Source organism: Corythoichthys intestinalis, chromosome 15 (assembly GCF_030265065.1).
Source record: "Corythoichthys intestinalis isolate RoL2023-P3 chromosome 15, ASM3026506v1, whole genome shotgun sequence".
In the NCBI taxonomy this organism is placed as follows: domain Eukaryota; kingdom Metazoa; phylum Chordata; class Actinopteri; order Syngnathiformes; family Syngnathidae; genus Corythoichthys; species Corythoichthys intestinalis.
In genome coordinates, this window is record NC_080409.1 from 26,937,036 (window position 1) to 26,951,768 (window position 14,733).

General features: G+C 39.2%; 1 protein-coding gene across 4 annotated transcripts; it reads right to left on the reverse strand.

Moving 5' to 3' along the window:
- Positions 1-2,629: 2,629 nt before the first annotated feature.
- On the reverse strand, positions 2,630-13,714 carry scml4 (Scm polycomb group protein like 4). Of its 4 annotated transcripts, none has more exons than XM_057860084.1 (8): positions 13,400-13,714; positions 12,947-13,183; positions 9,848-9,977; positions 7,643-7,843; positions 7,194-7,349; positions 5,605-5,829; positions 5,093-5,232; positions 2,630-3,601 (listed from the first exon to the last, which is right to left on the reverse strand). In XM_057860084.1, the coding sequence occupies exons 2-8, from the start codon at positions 13,175-13,177 to the stop codon at positions 3,476-3,478; spliced, it is 1,209 nt and encodes a 402-aa protein (XP_057716067.1). In that variant the 5' UTR covers positions 13,178-13,183; positions 13,400-13,714; the 3' UTR covers positions 2,630-3,475. The 4 variants fall into 4 exon arrangements, with proteins under 4 accessions (XP_057716067.1, XP_057716068.1, XP_057716065.1 ...); XM_057860085.1 differs by having other exon boundaries at positions 12,953-13,183; positions 13,400-13,711; XM_057860082.1 differs by having other exon boundaries at positions 5,093-5,256; positions 13,400-13,705.
- Positions 13,715-14,733: the final 1,019 nt, after the last annotated feature.

Here is a 14,733-nt window from a genome sequence, read left to right on the forward strand (position 1 = left end):
GTGTTAATTCAATGCCAAATATTCCAGTTAAAATTGATTTTATGTCCATAGCTGTCAATGGCTGTTAAAACGATATAATATGTTTCCAAAAACAAACAAGAACATATGATATACCTTGATCAAAATGACTATTTTTAGGAAAATAATCATACAATACTTCATATTAGGCATTATTAAATTGATAATTATAAAATAAGATGCCGAATTTTGACCCAAAAAATGAAAATATAATGAAATACAAAATATTGAGCCGGAACAATCTTGGTAAAAATTACACTTAAAATTTTAAAAAGATTCAAAGAGATATAGAAAAATGTTTTCAAAAACAAACAGATATCCAAATATTTTTATGATGTGATAATATAATACTTTAATACCACAGATATTTAAAAAATACAAAACACTAGAATCTTAATTTGACAATAGATAAGACAAATATGAGGCAAAAAAAAATCTTACACTTAAAAATACATTTAAATTAATTCAAATAGCTATATTTTCAAAACAATCCAAATATTTTGATTCATAAACAGTATCCGGAATACATATGCTAGAGATATGACCGAAAATTTGGTGCCGAAAACCTGCAGCCGATAATAACTAAAATTTTCGGTTTTCAGTTCAAAGACCGAAAGTTTACCACAGAAAAGTGTGAAGAACCATAGTCCTCTTGTGATGACGTAATCAAAACACGGCGAGACGCAACAAGCTAAAAGCTTAAAGCAACTTTCTCACAGCCAACATGTCTGCAGTTTCGAAGTATTTTGAGGTATCAAAAATATATATACAAATTACTTTCCATTTATGTCCCGTGTCACACCGAGTACAATGTATTTGAGCATTTAATGGTTAATTTTAATAATGAGAGCAGTAAACAAATATAGTATTTAAATGCATAAATGTGCATTTACTGTGGTTTAGTACAATAATTTTATGCCACGGCCACGTCCTCTTTTTGTCAACATTTTTTCCACGACTTCCACACCCACAATGCCAGTCACTATTTAATCCGACTGGGAGCGACTTCGTTCGGCTTCATCGCCATTAGTACTCGGTCCGTTCACCTGACTCTCGATCGATTCCAGTTGTTGCACAAGAAAACAGCGAATCTTACTTTAAGGAGTCCGAGAGACTTTTAAAGTCGCTAAAGTAGTTACGGCAAGAACGGAATCGTTTTTTGTTGTCGTTGTGAACCATAGTACATCGAGGTATCATTTAGCTTAGCAACTGGAGGTGTGAGACTATTTTTTGAGTGTCCTACACTTCCAAAAGAGCTCATTTATTAAGGTTTCATCAGCCGTGACGTCCACTGAACAAGAATGATACAATGATGCCGGCATCTCTGCTGTTGGCTATAGGCCTACTTTCAAAACTGTCCTATATGCGTGTGTGATACATAATTGGAGAGCTTAAAATCTCAATTTTCTGTGGAAAGAAAAATTGTGAACAGGAGGGCATTCAAAAAATAGATAAATAAATAACAGCGAAACCCTAACTGGAGGTGAGAGCACGCGAGAGCAGAATTAAAGACACCACGATTTTAACGAGATATTACCGCGTACTTACTTTGTTTCGATCCAAAAACTCCATGTAGCATGTATCACCGAGTATCAAGACACATGTGTATGGCCACAGCCGGATTTTTTGGGGGATTTTATGGGTAAAATATGGTAATATAACAAGTGTCGCGATGCAAAAATCGCAGACATCAAGAAGTGGTCCAGATGTTTTTTTCATATATTTACCCTTTGAAACATTTTTTTTTTCAATTCTTCTTTGTTATGATCGATTATTTATCATCTAAAATATTGGGGAAAATGCGACAGTAACAAAAAAAAAAAAAAAATTCAGCGATAGTTATGATGTAGATATCCGTGACTTTTTTACAGACGCCAATTTTTTCATTGTGACGTAATTTGTTTAAAAGTTTAAAATATGCGGGTGAATAACTTTTTTAAAGTCGTTTTTTTTTTTGTTTTTTTTAAACTAAATATTAGACATCAATTAATGGTTCTAAGCTAAAAACACTTAAACATTTCGAATAATAAATACGATTACTTACCTTATTTTTATGACTAGGTTGAAACAAAAGTGGTTGCGCGACGTCTGTAAACAGGGGTTTCCAGGGTAAAACGGAGAAATTAAAAATTGTTCGGGGACTTAATGCACCGTGAATCTGCTATGGCAGCATATAGACATATTGTTCTATCAAATGCAACAGTTCCTTTGGCTTCAAATACAGCAGTTTATTTTAAGGAGGGGTGCAAGAGCAGAAACTGCTTTTTCAGCCTTGTCTGTGTTTTCCGCCATATATATATATATATATATATATATATATATATATATATATTTAAATTGTATACATGTGTATTATTCTGCCAAGTGTTTCCAATATTCGGTTTTCAGCCAAGAATTTTGCTTCCGGCACATCCCTAATATATGTGTGTACTTGAACTAATAAAGTAAGAATTAGAAATTATACAAAACATGACACCAAAATATTTCTGAGCGAAAAATTAAGAACCAGGCATTAGCCAAAAAATCTTCGTGAGCGTGCATGTTTGTAAATTCTACTTCCTCCATCCAAGACAATTGAAATGCATTTAGACACACACACACAACAAAGTAGTGATTGACATATCTTGATTTAATACTCACATCCAGGATTATTATTATACACATTGTTCCTATTTCCTCGCAGAGTCACCATTACATAATACAAGTCTGTCCTCGAATATGTCAGCACTGATAAAAGATGCATTTTTTTTTTTTTTTTTTTTTTTTTTACAATGAGGTTTGAGACACTTTGTGCGTATTGAAACACTTCCACACATACTGTATACACACATATATATATATTATTATTCTTCATTGTGATTATACAGTACTTTTACATTAGGTTAAATTCAAAGAGGCTAATAAAGTACACAGAATGTTGCTTATGACAAAAAAATGTATCAACATTTTATAAAATCAAAATAAATGCTTTTTAATCAGGACATAAAGAAATCACACTTTTTTTTTCTAAGTACGGTTATTCTCACACAGTCGGAAACCAGTCAATTAACGATTTAGAATTCAACCACCTTTGCTTTGAACATGAAGAGGCTGGATAATGCTGCAATTGTGTGTGCTTTCACACAGAAACATGGCATCCTGCCATTCAGTTTTAAGAGAGATTGTGTGGGAATGATCTGAAAATACTCATTCACTGACATTGATCGACGTCAAATCCATCTGAACTGGGAAGGATGGCAGTGATCATTCTTTGCCAGCCACTCCCAGGATGTCGAGCGCAGTCAATGGCAGCCATTGAGTGAATAATGATTAAACTGATTACGTTTAGTGACGTGGATAAACAAGACTTAATCAACAGTCCTTCTACAGTAGATTCGATTCATCAGCTACATAGTGAGCCTTTTGTGCCTTTTCTAGTTGTTACTTCCTGTAAACGGACCAATCCGATGCGCAGATACTAAAACTTGCTTTGCTTGAGCTTGTCGATATGGAAGCACAGCTTGAGGGCGGGGCCTAACTTCAGGCCCAAGTACTTCATGATCATGTCGCTCTTCAGCAGCAACAGGGCATTACCGTCGATCTCCTGCAGGGCGGGAGGCAATATTATTATGGAGGCAATTAATCTCTAAAAAGGTCTGCTTCGTTTTATTATATGGGGCTTTGCCTTGCAAAGGCCCTGATAGTAAAATTGCTTAACTTTATTCTTCTTATTAATCATCTTCTTCATCGCTTTTTTTCGGCGCGCCATACAGCCCAAACCGTTTGATCGATCACCTCCGTTCGAATATCGAAACGACTGGAATTTTCACGCGATGCAGGGAATTTTTCTACCGACCCCAAAATATTTTGAAATTCTGCTCCATGCCCGATGTGTACTGCTAAGTGGAGTGGTTTAAAAGAGAGGATTGTTCGGTTTGCGCATGCGATCCAGCTATGTAAAAATGCGGGTGAAGCAGGAAGTGCACCTCTTCTTCTTTTATGTTGCCTTCATGTGACATCGTAATTATGGTAAATACCAATTGTCGAGTGGAAATTTTAATATGAACGCCCCCCTAGTCGTATTTTCTACTGGAAAACTGGGATTTTATTATGATACCCTAGTTTCCGAGATGTGAAGACGTTTAGTTTTCAACATGGTGGAGCATGAACAAGAAGTTGTGAACAGTAAGAAAATCTTTTAACTTTTTTAAAGAAGATTTATCATCAATTTTCATTTTTTTTTTCTTTTACGCCAGCATCAAAACATAGTATACACTTTTATAAAACCTTATTTTTCTAACCAAGTAGTTGCTAAAACAAAAAAATTGCGTTTTGATGCAATCTCTTCCTATTGTAGCTGATGAATAGGTATGAATAAATTTAATAGGTCTGATTCATAGGTTTGAAACCGTTTTGCCCACGCAACAAACCAAAATGAAATCCATGTCTGCTGTTTTTGTTTTTGTTGTTGTTGTTGTTTTTTTTTTTTTTTGCTAAGACAACAAAAGTACACGAAGAGGACGAACCCTTAACTACCAATTAGCAATTGGTAAGGATAATCTTTCCCACAGCATGTGAAGGCAGCATTACAGTTTACAGGCAGTGGCAAAGTGTAACATAATGTGCATGTCAAAAAGAACAGCACAATCAGATTCAGATGGGGCCATGCAAACGCAAATTGAACGTGAATCTCTTTACTTAAACTTCATGTAGACAGATCAAATCCTTTCCCTCACTTTTATGACTGATTTCAATTGGATTGAGGAAAACTACCCATGTAAACGTACCCAATGTGTGGACCAGCACTGCCCAGGGGCCTGGCCAACACTCATTCATATCAGCTTTAAAGTATAGACCCAGCACAGGCCTGCAGACCCAGGCCAACACGCAGCATACTCTGTGTGGGCCAGACCTGGGCCGACACAATCAGTGAGAGCCATTTTTCAGTAAGTGGGCCATTTGTGGGCCGAAGGCCCAACCAATGTTCAGTTAACACTGATGCGCAGAATTGGCCCAGTACTTGGCCTAACACATTTTGCTACCTTGGATGTGTCAGATGAAATTGAAGCGCAAAAGGGAGTGTAAGAGCACTCACGTGTTTCCTGAAGACGTCGGCGTGCGGTCCAAGGGCATTGGCGTCGGCATCTCTGATGAACCGCACTACGTCATCCACGCTCCACGTGGACGGATCTTTGCCAGGGGGCAAGGCTTTGGACTCCTGTACGACGTAGCCTCCTGGGGCAGCAAAACGTTCATTAACTGTTAACAGAATTAATTGGGTTGGTTAAAAGTAAGTTGGGTATTGGTTTAGTGGAATCAGTGAGTTAATGAAAGAGGTGCTAATGAGTAAAGGAGCTTGTAACTTTGTTAATGAGATAGGAAAGTTAGGTGATGAGTCATTTTTTAATTAGGGTAGATGAAAGTTTCTCACTGATTGAATTAGTGAACAAGTTATGTTTTTGTTAGTTAGTCAGTTAGTGTGGCATTTACTGTAGGTTGTTTGTGAGTCGGTTAGTGGAATTGTAAGTTATTTAACAAATTCGTAAGTTAGACACAAACTGACTGATGATTTCTATAGGAAGAAGCACTTTTTGTCTATGGCCTCACCTGTCCTGTTGCTTTCCATGAAAGTGTCAGGACTCCCCGAAGACTGTCTGGCGGCTGATATGTTGCCTGACTGCTGCGATGAGCGGAAGCCATAGGACGGTTTGGGCATAGACGAGTAAGAGGATGAGCTGATTGAGCCAAACGTGGGTTCCCTGCGCTCTGCAACTGGGTAGCGCTTCCCCTCTGTTCGCTCGTGGTGGTAATCCTCTGTCACAGACGATTCCCCTGGTGGTCAAATGGATGGCAGTGAATGTTCACGTTTCAGTGTCACTGACGGCAATAGATGTCCAATCCATTTGAACAAAAGGTCAAAATGAGAGTGTTCCCTGGTTGAACAGTGTTATTTATGTTTTTTTTTTTTTTTTTTTTAAATTTGATTGCAATCAAGTTTGCAATCAAATTGTTCGGCAGACATAGGTAGGTTTTGAAATTGGTAACGCTGTGATGTCACACAGTGCCCTCTGTAATATATATGGTCACCACATGCATTGCCAACGCTCACAAGCTTCCAACAACACACCAACTCCATCGATGGCCAATCAGAACAAAGAGTATGCAAATTAGCTTCACTCAACTGCATCTTTATGAGAATCTACAATACAGTGATCCCCCGCTACTTTGCGCTTCGAATTTCGCGGTTTCAGTCTATCGTGGATTTTTTTTCGGTCCAAAAAAAAAATATACACGCATAAAAAATTAAAATAATGGAGAAAATATGGTGTAAAATCTGCCTGTTCCCTAACAGAAGGCAAGGAGAGCCCGCCCAACTCATATTCCACCGCTCTGATTCGCTGGCCAGCATCACTCGGGAATATTGCAAGCTGATTGGCCGAGATGTTTAACCTTGCTGCTATCAAAGGAAAACGGCTTCAAAGCGTCCTCCGCCTGCTCAATCCTCTAGCGAACCCAAGAAGAAAAGAAAAATGATGACTGCACGAGAAAGTTCAATTACTGGACATGCTTCAGGTTGGCCACAGCTATGTGTCTGTTGCACGCCATTACGGACTAAACGAGTCAACCGTTCGTTACATAAAAAAAGACGAGGCGAAAATCTGAAAGACCACCTCAATGTCGTTTTCCAGGGACACTAAGCGAGTCGTGACTCCTCGCAACAAGACGATTGTAAAAATGGAAAATGCACTAACAGTGTGGATATCGGACTGTCATGAAAAGAAGGTGAGTCTCGACACAAACATGATTCGGGCAAAAGCCAAAGCGCTGTATGATAGCCTCATTCCTGAAGAAGAGTTGAATGAAGGTGGCGGTGATGCCGACTACGATGAAGATGAACCACAGCCTAGTACCAGTGCTTCAAGTGAAGAAAATTGTGGTTTTGTTGCCAGCAAGAGCTGGTTCGAAAAATACTTCGCGGTTTTTCACTTATCGCGGTGGGTTCTGGTCCCCATTAACCGCGAAAAACGAGGGATCACTGTAGAAGAGCTCAAAACATACTACATAGAATAAAAGATTACATTTTTGGCACTTTCAGCACAAATTGTCATGCAAACATGGTAATATGGCATCCCAGGTTAAGCGAAATAATGTCGATAATTTTAAGTTGAGGGCACCTTCAAGCGGACTATGCTTACCATCAGAGTGGTAGGAGGCATGCTGGCCAACAGGCTGGTCGCTGAACAGATTCTCGCAATGCAGGCTACGACACAGCTTCTTCAGAAAACGCAGCACGTAGTCAATGCTGTTGACCACAGGTAGGCTCAGGAGGTGCTGCTTGCCGTCAAACGTAGCTGCAGATCAGAAATACCAAAAAAGACATTGGTCGCACAGAGGTTCTGGATACTTAAGCAATTAATTGTATAGTTGATTCTCATGGTCAAAATAAATCCAGTTGTATGTATATGCAGAGTTATTGACGTGAAATGATTAATGAATCAACTCACCCCTCAGAAATTTTAACTTCAATGCCAATTTTGAGCAGTTGCTTAATGTAATACCCCGGAAGGCAATTACCAAAATGAGGGTGAGATGTGAATGAATGAATGGCGGCTACAAGTTATACATTGAACGCATGAAAATGTACCCGATATCTTCTCTCCTCCGTATCCCTGCGTTAGGAGCGTGAAGACAGTTTTTTGCTGAAAGGCGCTGTCGATGCATCCTTGCACAGCCTGCTGCAGCACCACTGACGGCCGGTCAGGTCCGAAGTGGTCGGGCAGCTGCTGGATTTTCTTCCTGTCCAGGTTGGGGCCAGTGTTGGCCTGCTTGTTGATGTAGATGCACACTGAATGGATCAAAATTTTGAAAATTTTTTACAGTGTTTATTAGAGGTGTGCATCGGCACTGCCCTCACGATTCGATTCGATTACGATTCGGAGGGCCACGATTCGATTCGATTCAGAGGGTCACGATTCGGTTCGATTCGGCAATTCATCGCGATGCCTTAAAGCCTGGGATGCATTAAAATTCTAAAGCAAAGCATATTTTTCGTGAATCATGAGTCAACACAAGTGGTCAGACATTTAACAACTTTTTATTGGCTCTTATGTCACGCCTGGTTGAAGTCAAATGAAAATACTTTCAGATATATATATTAAAAAAAAAAAACAGATCACAGCATTTAATTGGTGCTTTGAATGAGACCAGGGCTTTCTCTTTTTTTTTTTACACACAATATAGCAGCCTTTCACACAGTGCAACATCTGAACTCCTGTGCCAAATCAGTAATAACAGTCACTATGACCCATCAATAAAAATATTCAAGTAAATATTAAAGAAAAGGAAAAAGAAAACATTGTAGTGCAGCAGCATCTTCATCGCAGTATCAATCCAGGGATCAGTTCAGTTACAAACAAAACATCAACTAAAATGTAGAACAAAAGTAAAATGTAGGCCTAGCCCACTATATATGTGCAATCAACTTAGAAAAGCAATCAGTAACTACCACATAACAATAAAAAATAATGAATTAAAATGAAGTGCAGCAGCATTTTAGCAGCCATAACAATCTGTTTCAACATGAGGAAATATCAGTTTTTTGCAATCGAGAGAGCAGAGAGATAGTAGAGGTTAGATCGGGCCTAAAAAGTCCAGCCCAACCCGACACGGCCCGCTGGTATTGAAGCCCGACCCGGCTTGGAGTAACGCGGAAAGAAAAAAAAAACGCAGGAAGAGCAATTTATTTTCATTTCTTCGAGTTAGCAGAAAAAAACGCAAGTTTTCTTAATGTATAAATAGTCTACATATTTTTATGATCGTTGTAAAAGAATTTACACAACGAAATAATGCTGAGAAAGTTTAATATAAAAAAAAACATGCGATTTTGCAGATACAGAGGAGAAGATTCAAAAGGATCACATTTGTGTTGCCTGTGTGTGCATAAAAAAGTGTCTTTCTTAACGAATTCTCAGTTGGCAGAAAAAAAACGCAAGTTTTCTGAATGTTTAAATAGTCTACATATTTTTATGATCATTATAAAAGTATTTACAGTACACAACGAAATAACGCTGGAAAGTTTAATATAAAAAAAAAAACAAAAAAACATACGATTTTGCAGACACACAGAGGAGAAGATTCAAAAGCATCACATTTGTGTTGCCTTAGTGTGCATAAATAAAAGTGTCTTTCGTAACGAATCGCAAGCGCCACAGTGGAGGAGAAGAAGAAAAAGCGGGCGGCGCCGTGCACAAGTAAATGCACAATACAGAGAGCCTGCTCTTGGTTTTATCCCATTATTATTATTATTTTTTAAATAATTTATTAGTCCAGCGCGCAGCCCGACCCGACCCGACCCGAATGTGAATGCTTAATATTTTGGGCCAGACCCGACCCGTTTGGGTTCGGGCACAAGATCTAACCTCTAAGAGATAGGACATAACATAACAATGGCTGAAGCGGAGAAAGAGGGAGCGAGAAAGATTATTGATGCACCTAAGACATTGAAAGCAGACATCTGCAGACATTTTGGCTTCTACGAGGTTGGTCGGAAACTTGACCAGAGTTATGCAGTGTGTAAAAAATGAAACATGAGAATAATAATACAAATGGGGAAACCAAATCCGTTGCATCACCGGAATTGCGCAGGGAATATTTTTGAACGTACTTCTATATTTTAAAATGCCCTGAATCGATTCGGCTTGTTGTCCGCATCGAATCGAATCGTCCATGCCCTGCATCGGGATGCATCGCCGCATCGATTATTGTTGACACCACTAGTGTTTATTATTTCATGAAACATATATTGAAAGAAGCAATTTTATATATGGACAGTTTTTATGCATCATCCAACCTGTGAGCACTTGGGGGGTGGCCGAGTGGGGGACTGTGGCGGCGTCCTGAGGGATGGAGCTCATGTCGGGTTCGGGGGTGCTGCTGGGCGGTGAGATGGCTAATGGCGTCATTACCATCCTGGGTTTCAGCTGCAGAAGAAGATATTTCCTAATTGCACTTTCCATAAACACCTCTTTTATCCATTCAAGTTGCATTATCAAGAACTAAAGGTCGCTAATTGTACAAAAATAGCATTTTGTGGAAGGTACCTAAAGCAAAAACAAGCGGCCATTTCCTTACTGTTTTCGTAAATATTCACATGGGAAATCCTCAATTTACAGGTATCAGTTTAAAGATGAACGTTCCCTTCAGCAAATTTTGTACCAATTACAGTATATATTTGTTGCCAGTTATACATTGTAATGAGCAAAAATTGGGCAGGAAATGCGAAAGAATATTGAGTAATACTATAATATATAGCTACAATAATAGCTAGCCGAAAATACCAGCCTCTGGTTAGTCTGTTGCCAAATATACCAGTTCCTGATTTGGACTATTTCCAAATGCAGTGCATTGTGGGATGTTGCCTCTCAGGTAATTACACAAATTATTTCATTTTGTTAAAAGCCAGAATATGTGAGAAAGAACTTCTTAGAGAATTTTATATTATTTTCTTCAAAATCAAAAGTTTACATAAATTTCCTTTGTATGGAGTAGCATTTCCTTTGTTCTACATGACATGGGTCAAATGTTTTGGGTAACCTTCCACAGGCTTCTGACAGTACTCTGCTGGAATCCTGGCCTATTCCTCCCGAAAGAATTGGTGTGACTGAGTCAGTTTTGTCAGTCGTCTTGCTCGCACACACCATGTCAGATCTGCCTACAAATCTTCAATGGGATTCAGATCCGGGCTTTTTGATGGCCTCTCCAAGACATTGACTTTGTTATTCTCAAGGCACTTTTTTGCCATTTGGCAGTATGCTTAGGATTATTGTCATTTGGAAGACCCATTTTTGCCCAAGTTTTAGCTCTCTAGCTCACATCTTTAGATGTTGTTTTAATATCTCAATAGGGATGGGAATTGATACGATTTTTACGATTCCGATTCCATTATAGATATTGCTTAACGATTCGATTCTTTATCGATTCCCTTATCGATTCTAATTTGGACTAATGGACTGTATGAGGGTCTGGGTTCCATATGTTTATGATTCATTCACCTCGGAGTGTCGGTTAGAACACAAGGAGCTGAGATTGGAGTTGGTCTTTGGCACTTTTAATCTAACTTGGCAACAGGCACAACGATATACAGGCAATGGCACTTGATATGACAATCACTCAATGAGCAGATGAGAGCATGCGTGGAAAGATGTTGATGCATTTGTATGTGTGTGGTAGAAGACTGGAATGTGTGGGTATATGTGTGGTTCTGAAAGGAAAGAAAGTTACATCATATAAGTGCTGATGCAATAAACAATGCAAATTGACGGTAAAGCAGTCAATAACACACATACATATCTCGTAATATTATAATGACACAAAGGTGGGGGGGCGCGAGCGCATGCACACAATTAGGAAGCACGCTGCGTGCAGGTGCGGTCATCTTGGCCATAAAAGTGGCGAAAACTTTACACTCATATGGATGTACAACATCATTTTAAGATGCTAAACTAACTAACATTCCCTCTTAACACAAATGTGCAACGCGAATATAATGTAAACAACGCTGTCCTCGACGCAGCGAGATGGAGCGGGAGCAACCAGCCGAAACCCTGGAAAACACGAAACGGTTGTGCTGATAACGGCTTTAACTTATCATAAGAACTTTATGGCATGAAGAGGAAATATTGTGTATGACGTAGGACAATAACAGGAACTAACTGGCTGCTATGGGAACGAACGCATACCCATGGAATCTTTCCAACAGGAATATTAAAATTGCCAATGAAATCGTTTAGGATTATTTTAGATGCATATATGTTAGATTTTTCTTATAGAGTATTCGACGAGGAATACGATAGACCCATTAATAGACTTTTTTTGAAAAATCACCATTTCTTTAAGTAGTCTCATGAATAATGAAATGGCCTGTAAACATCAATGCAAATTCACTCGGCAACGACTTTCTGCAGGTTACACTTGCTGAGAAGTCTCGCCAATACTTATTATGTTGCCGTACTTGCCGATTCGAAAGTGTGTAACATGTGTAAACTTTAGAATGTAAGTTGTGCTGATTGGAACTGATAAGAGAATAGTTAGATTAATCGGCATACGATTCCATGGAATTGGACCACTCGGAACCGGTTTCTTTAAGAACCGGTTCTCGATTCCCATCCCTATATCTCTATGTAATGTTTTCTCTTCTTGATGCAGTCTATTTTATGAAGAGCTCCTGCTGTAGCAAAACAGCCTCTCAACAAGATGCTTCCACCTCCATGCTTCATAGTTGGGATGGTGTTCTAAGGTCTACAAGCTTCCCCCTTCTTCCTCCAGCTGTAACGTTGGTTATTATGGCCAAAAAGCTTCACACTAGTTTGATTTTCTCATTAATCTAAAAAAGGAAGCAAAGTGTTTGAGGTGTGACATTAAATAAATCCCCAGATGTACCAACAATTAACTCACATCATGAGCATGAGCTTCCAAAGCCATGATGTCATCATTTGAACATCCCCATGTTCGTTCTAGGCATAATACTTTTTTTGTCTATGTAAACTTTGAACTCGAGAAACAAAAATCTCTAAAAGATCATTTCTCTTATTATTTTGGCATTTAACAAAATTAATAATTTAGGTAATCCTGACTGACCTGAAAAGGGAGTCGTTTAGTCTAATATGACTTCAGACAGTGAGGCAAAAAAATGAAGTGTGTGTTTTTGCACAATGTATGTAGACAGCTGACTTCAACCGTATATACCGTATGTATATATATATATATATATGTATGTATATAAATTATATTTTAATAAATTTGGAGGGGGGAATTTCCAAAAGAGAATAAGTATTTACTGAGTCATTTGACAGCTATCCCCATCAATGACAGCCAATTGATTTCAATAGGGAAAACTGAATTGATTTGAAAAATCCGACTTGAAGGGATTTCCCAAGCCCAGCCACCTCACTCTGACCTTGAATCCTGGCTTTCTTCCCCTCTTCTTGGGCACTTTGAGTGGCGGCAGTGAGTCGGCGTAGCGATTGACGAAATCCATCTTGGCCACACTACGCAGCGGGGGTCTTCCTCGTTTCCTGCCTGGGATCTTGCCCGACTGGCCCGGCAAGAATGAGGACGGCGCCACCGCGGCCGATTGCATCTCACCAGCTCGTTGCTGCACCGTTGCTGCCGGTACACTCATTTGAAGCTGTAAAAGAAAAATGACATAGTTCTCTTCCTGTTCGTTGTTGCCGCAGGCTCTCATTAGACTAATGCATGCAGCAGTAAAAGGGTGGGAGGATGCTTTCGGAGGGTTGTCTTCACCATGGCTACCCGATTATGTGCTATCATCGCCGCCCACGACTGAATCCATCTATAAACCCGTGTAGGAGATATAGGTTCAACAAAGGATGTAAACACTCACCGCCCGACGCACACAGCAGGAGGGGTCCCGACCGCCTGGTTCGTCTTCCCGTTAAAAGGCGGATAGTACACCGCTTGGAACACAGAGTGAAAGAAAGAGAGAGAGTGAGTGAGTGACACAGTATTCGCCTGAAGGTAGTGGTATGGTGATGGGGGTTCCTCTGTTGTCATGGCAACAAGCCTACCACCCATGTTTTGTCTGCAGCTCACTGATGTGGAGGCAGAATTGCATTCGTTGTGTTTCGCCACTGAAAAAAACCAAATGCTGGCTCAAATGATTATATATTTGATACGGTTCCGAATTATTACAGTCACAATTGTTATTCACCTTTAGACAATTTCCGGTTTGTCATCCTGCAATGTTGTTATTTTTCTTTCATTGAATCAGAAATAACCAGATAGGACATTTTTTGCCCTTTTTTAAGTGTGTTAAATTTAAAAGGAAAGAAGACACCTTTGTCATGTGTATTCCAGCAGTAGAATATTTTTAATGAATTGAAAAAAACACGGCATTTGATTTGTATGATGTGTAATAGTGGAGAAAAACGTAAATAAAAGCCAGTATTTCCAGGGAGTGGCCGACATTTTATCAGTACTAATACTATTTAACTCAATCAAACGTGATTATCGCAGAAATCACTGCCTTTCTCGTGACATCATTAATATCCATAACAGAGGTTGCGCTAGACATTTTCGTTGTCTGTCATTTTGACTGACAGGGTCATAAAAATCCGGTCATAATCTATTTTTACCAGTCACTTAAATTTTTAAAATGATAATGATGACATATTCAATAGTATTTAGTTTTCATTCATTTTTAATTTATATTGTAACGCTTGCTTGGCGGCGAAAAATTAGACACGGAAGTTGTATTTTTCTCCCTTTTTACTCTGCTTACCGCCAACAACACCAACAAAACAACTCCACTCCCAAAGAAAAAGAGGCAACTGTATAGACCCCAATCACCAACGTCACACAATGATCTTAATTGTGGTTGTCAGCCCAAAATCTTCTAAATATATATTAAATGCATCTTACCAGATATAAAATGACTACTACATAGTCTGTGGTGATCGTTTGGTGCCCAGATTTATTGTCGAATTACAGCAGTCCATCTCGCTCGCCTCTTCGGGTCTCTCAGAATACGGTAGAACTTCAAGTCTCTCCGTCTATCTTCTCTGTTACTGCAACCAACCGCCACACACGCCTTCGCCATTTTGATTATTAATGTTAACGAGCAGAAAAACACGCCGTAATAGGAGGCATGTACGTAGCGGTAATGTGTAAACACGACGAGCTGACGGACAATATGGCTGCTCCAGTCAGGGGGCGGAG

Coding starts and splice junctions, on each gene's coding strand:
- scml4 (XM_057860082.1), bottom strand. CDS start 13,177: ATGAGTGTACCGGCAGCAACGGTGCAGCAACGAGCTGGTGAGATGCAA. Junction 9,978..12,946: donor AGCCAGGATTCAAGGTCAGA/GTGAGGTGGCTG, acceptor CTTCTTCTGCAG/CTGAAACCCAGGATGGTAAT. Junction 3,602..5,092: donor CCGACGTCTTCAGGAAACAC/GTGAGTGCTCTT, acceptor CCCGCCCTGCAG/GAGATCGACGGTAATGCCCT.